Below are 5207 nucleotides of genomic sequence, written 5' to 3'. Positions count from 1 at the left end.
TGACTAAATATGAATTTTGAGGGTTGATTTCACGATCTCACCTATACATGGGATCTCATACAAGTCTCCCCCTTTCTTTCTTCATTTAATTGTATGACACATCATCAAAATTACCTGGTTGGCATGCATGATACTAGCTATGATACTACCATCATAACTAGGCTTATATGCAGTCACGTATACAGGTAACAAAAGCCATTAAATTTGAGCCATCCAATTAGGAAGATCCAACGGTCCATATCACTTGTTAGATATATACGGGACCGGCGACGCACACAAACCCTAATTCGAGAACCATCCCCTCCGACCTAGGCTATGGCTTTCATCGTGTCCAAGCTCGCGCGGGCAGCCCTCGCATCCCGCCCCGTTGGAGATATTGCTGGTGTCCTCCCCCCGTGTCTCCCCCGGCTCTATCTGCCGGCTGGTACCAGCCGTCGCATGTTTGCAGCTGCAGGTAATCCCTATGTTGAGAAAGCTATTTCGTAATTTGGATCTGAATCCTGATTGCCGAAATTTTCAATGGAATTCTCTTTCTTGGATCTGAATTTTATATCTGAAATTCCCGCATTATGTTTATAGCCCTTTCAGAATTTGGATCTGAATTCTGAATATATAGGAATTCTCCTTACTTGGATCTGAATTTAATACCTGAAATCCCCATATTATTTCCTATTATAAGTAGATCTATTTGAATAAGCATGTTCATTCGGACATCTAGCAAGGATATTGTTTATTTACTTATGCCAGCTGCCTTCAATCAAATCAATTCCGCTGAGAGCAATAGTAAAAATGATTGTATTTTTCTGCGTACCACAAATCAAATTGTAACTATGTGCTACTGAACGGCAGGCGGTCCCAAGCCAAAAGAAGCACCTCGAATATATCCCCTTGTTGATGAGAATTCCATTAAGTCGAAGGAATCCCTATGGGCCTTGTATGAATGCTGGTGCAAGTATTGGAGGGTATCCCGTGACCGTGAAGAGATGGTCCGCCGGTTCAAGTCATTTGAGGCTGCTGCACTGTGGGTGTACAAAATGAACAACTCTGGGTGTTCGCAAGTGTCTCAACTGGGCCCGTATTCTGATATGTCACAGAGGGAGATTGCTGAGCTGTTACCTCCACTTCCTGAGTATGATGATGAAGACATAGAAGATACCTTTTTATCAACGGTATGATTGTTTTCTTATTGCCTTGTCTTTCTGCTATCTTTAAATAGCAGTTATTGGACCAGGGGTTACCTATTGTCTACTTAACCACAGGCATTAGTAAGAAAAATCTAGTCAACCACTAGGCATTAGCAAGAAAAATAATCTAATCTCTTTCTGACCTACTCCTGTGTAGGTTGTATACCAAGTTTTCCTTCAGTTTTAGGTGTTCTGTGTGTTGCTTGGTTATATTAGTTCATCTGGTTTTAATAAGAGATATATTTCCTGTATTTACATGCATGTCTTCTGTCTGTGCAAAACAAGATTTTATATATAGTGAACATGTCTGATGGTTTGGTTTTTGTTTGGGTGAAGACGGTTCTTTCTCCACCATCAACCTTGTTATCTAGAGTCCTGCACTAGACCATCGCTAAATTCTGTTAAGGAAAGTGTAGGGCATAAAAGTCATTTGTGTGGTTGAGCTGCTTAGATCATCAATATTAACTGGTTAAGCATTGTCAACAACAACTATGACCAATTTCTACTGTAATCATGAGAAATAGGTGGCTGGCTCACACGTCACAGATCCAAATCCAGGTGACGTTAAGGCACTGAAGCTTCGTCTGCATTGTTTTATGCTTTTGGGAGGGAGGATGCAATTAGTTACCCATCAATCTTTTGCTCCTACTACATTTTTTACTTCCTGAGAAAACCCTACACAGGCTCAAATTTTGATCTGTTTTAAACCCTCCATGGCAACATGTGTAAACAAACACATTTTAAATATGCTCCAACTGCCATGTAGACTCAAGCTTGCCAGATCAAAATTTCAATAATATATTAAATATTTATGTTATTTTAGGGATTTTGTTATGGTGAAAGTATCTGCAACAAGCAGACAACTAAACGGAATTTATTTCTCTGTTCTAGCAGTAGTTGTCCATTGTTTTAGTACAAAGTTAGTACAAACTTGAGTCACTTATTTTGAGACGGAGGGAGTACATCTTTGTCTCTCTATCTTTGTTCAGGTGCCAGGTGAAGATTTGGGGGCCCAGGAGCTTGAGCAGCCCTTAAATAATTAATTGGAGAAATCATGAACTTGTTTTACTCCATCCGTTCCCAAATATATCTCTTTCTAGAGATTCTAACAAGTGACTACATACGGAGCAAAATGAGTGAATATACACTCTAAAATATGTCTACATACATCCGTATGTTGTAGTCGATTTGAAATGTCTAAAAATACTTGTATTTAGGAACGGAGGGAGTATTTGGTGATAATACTGTTGTACTGGGATTATTGTCGTTTTCTGGTTGTTCTCATGGAACCAAGTTAGAATTGAAATAACTTTGTGTTATTGCTCTAATCACCTTTGCATTATTGCATGCTTAACCTGTGGTGGTTAAGCAGAGATTCAACCCCTGTGTCGTATGGTCATTAGATAATCCGAATATCATAGATGAATGATTTTAAATGTTTGTCCAGTATAAACAATGATACAGAAGTAGCAGTAGGAGTCATGGGGGGCAGCGTTCTGACACGCCTGAGTAACTTTGAAAGTAGGAATTCCACGTGGTTTTTCATCATTGATGTGTTCGGTTCAAAGGAATTGTGAATAGTGAAACTATTCCTACAGATACCAGGGGATTTGGAGCATCCGCACGGAGGCAAGTTTTTAGCTGAAGCCCGAGAGAGATGACAGTGTGTAGCCAAATAAAAAATTATAGAAAGTACAACTGGGTAGTTGGTACTTTTCACGGGAAAGATAACATCTACTTAGACAGTCAGACCAAAGGAAACACCCTGTTGGAAACCTATGGTTTGCACTGTTCACCCACCTTCACTTCCTATTCTTTTATTCATTCCTTTGCTTTCCTCCTGCCGTCCGAACGCAGCCTTATTGTTTCACAGCTGTGAACGGGGCCTAAGAAGGGACGCCTCGATTTGTGTGGTCTTGCTGGTCCGTCGAACAGATTGTTAGTACATGCATGCCACTCCCCCTCACAGCTACGGCGGCCTTGCTTGCTACGACGGGTAGGTGATGGAACCTTGTCGAACGAGGCTAAATTTTGTGTTTGGCCCTTTTCTCAAACCTATTTGAGGTCTGACCCTAGTTTGAATTATTTTTTTGAGATCTGACCCTTTTGCTATCGTCAGGGACCATGGTGGTAGGGTATAACAGCCTACTGCCAAGGTCCCTGACGGTAGGGTTGCATGCCATACCGCAAAATCCTCCTAAGTATTGAATACAATGCATGCTCGTGCCTATCGCCGAGCATCTTGACGGTAGGGTTGTATAGGCTACTGTTTAGCGGCGGTAGGCTGTTACACCCTTCTGCCATCGACTTTGGCGGTAGCAAAAGGGTCAGATCTTGAATTTTTTTCAAACTAGGGTTAGATCTCGAATAGGTTTCAGAAAAGGGTCAAAAACACGAAAAAATTGCCCCCTGCGGTACGAAACACCGCCTCCTTTGCCGCCCATGGCCGTGACTTAGTAGGTTTCCCCTCTAGGAGGAGTTCTCCAACAGCCTGGAACATCCAGATCATGTGACTTGGTAGGTTTCCCCTCTAGGAGGAGTTCTCCAATAGCCTGGAACATCCAGATCATGTGATGGGAAGCTGCTTCGATACGTCCTGCGTAACCCGAGATGACGGGTTGGACAAAGAGGTATGCATTGAATCTTATTCCGGTTAACTATACTTGTTGAAATGCCTCGATGTTGCTCTGCTCTGTGATGTGTGTTTTGATCTCGTACCTATTCGTAGTTTTGCAGCGCAAAAATAGAAAATTTGCTGGTTCCTATGTGATGTCGTGCCGGGGGTGGCAGGGTGGGGTGAGGGGGGGGGGGGCTGCTATGTAGATTTACTCACCGACACTGATTTCAGTAAAATTCAGGTGGAGCGCGCCACTAGACAGAACGCCGTGTCCTTCTAGGATGAATGCATTAGAGCAGTCGATTCGCAAGTACGCGGAAGAGCCTAAGAAAAGCCTAATAATACCAGAACTAGGCCTGAGTTTTGACTCGCTTGGTGAGGCGTATGGCTTCTAAAACTTGTATTTGTGGGAGATTGGGTTTGGAATCAGGTATGGCAACAGCAGACTGAACACCGTGAGGACGAAATCAATGAAAGAGATCGTGTACAACTACTCGGGGCGTACTGAATTCTGCTTAATTGTTCTGCGAGACACGATGGGCACGTCAAACTGAATTATTTCGGTTAGCCTTGACATTTTGCTTTACTTTTGTGCAGGGAAAGCCAGAGGCATAGAACAGCAGGCCATGTAGATGCGAGCGCCGAACCATTCCATGTCTCTGACGATGGGAGGGAGGGTGTACTGGCCGTCTCACACAAATACATCGACGTTTACACAAAATATTTGATAACACAGTTAAGGGAAAACAATGTCAACCTCAAGAAGGTGTATAGCATTATTGGCAGCTCCTTCGGCTTGGTTGAGAAATTGGCGTTCACAAAAAGAATCCATAGGAACATATGCGGCAAGATAAGTCATGAGCAAGCTGACGATAATGTGATGAAAACGGCGGAGGTCTTCGTGGACATTGTTGACTTTACTTACGGAGTTCTTGCTGATAGTGATAGTAGGGGGAAGACTTTCGATGTAGACAAATGGTCAAAATCAGATGTGATAAAAAATAGTTGTGTGTTTTAATGAGCAATGATCCATGCTTGTTCCTCAAGTTCGGAATATTATTCGAGATCCAAAGGAACAAATGATCGAGCTATATCTTTGCATTAGATGAAGTGCTATATATTTCACTCGAACATGTGTTTACAAGGGGGTGTCAGGTTCAGACGGAACCGACGCAACGGTTGCTTACCAACAGTTATTCCAAGGAGGGATTAATTCCTTAATTACTATGTTAATTAATCTTAACACTCCTTCTAATCCATGCTTGTCCAGGTAGCACCATCATCTTGAAAGACTCCTTCAAAAACCCTGTGGGAAAAATATAAACAGTATAGTGTTTGATATGTTGCCAAAACTCCTTCAAACCCAGTGGGAAAATAAAAAGAAAATAATGCAACATATAATAGTT

General features: G+C 42.1%; 1 protein-coding gene across 2 annotated transcripts; it reads left to right on the top strand.

Moving 5' to 3' along the window:
* The first annotated feature begins 256 nt into the window (after positions 1 to 256).
* Positions 257 to 4844, top strand: LOC119353724. Of its 2 annotated transcripts, none has more exons than XM_037620376.1 (3): positions 257 to 454; positions 850 to 1169; positions 4399 to 4844. In XM_037620376.1, the coding sequence occupies exons 1-3, from the start codon at positions 316 to 318 to the stop codon at positions 4414 to 4416; spliced, it is 477 nt and encodes a 158-aa protein (XP_037476273.1). In that variant the 5' UTR covers positions 257 to 315; the 3' UTR covers positions 4417 to 4844. The 2 variants fall into 2 exon arrangements, with proteins under 2 accessions (XP_037476273.1, XP_037476272.1); XM_037620375.1 differs by lacking the exon at positions 4399 to 4844 and adding an exon at positions 2174 to 2564 and having other exon boundaries at positions 258 to 454.
* The last annotated feature ends 363 nt before the right edge of the window (positions 4845 to 5207 follow it).

Source organism: Triticum dicoccoides, chromosome 2A, assembly GCF_002162155.2.
Source record: "Triticum dicoccoides isolate Atlit2015 ecotype Zavitan chromosome 2A, WEW_v2.0, whole genome shotgun sequence".
NCBI classification, from domain to species: Eukaryota; Viridiplantae; Streptophyta; class Magnoliopsida; order Poales; family Poaceae; genus Triticum; species Triticum dicoccoides.
This window is presented reverse-complemented; position numbering and strand designations above follow the sequence as displayed.

Coding starts and splice junctions, on each gene's coding strand:
- LOC119353724 (XM_037620375.1), top strand. CDS start 316: ATGGCTTTCATCGTGTCCAAGCTCGCGCGGGCAGCCCTCGCATCCCGC. Junction 455..849: donor TCGCATGTTTGCAGCTGCAG/GTAATCCCTATG, acceptor ACTGAACGGCAG/GCGGTCCCAAGCCAAAAGAA. Junction 1,170..2,173: donor AAGATACCTTTTTATCAACG/GTATGATTGTTT, acceptor ATCTTTGTTCAG/GTGCCAGGTGAAGATTTGGG.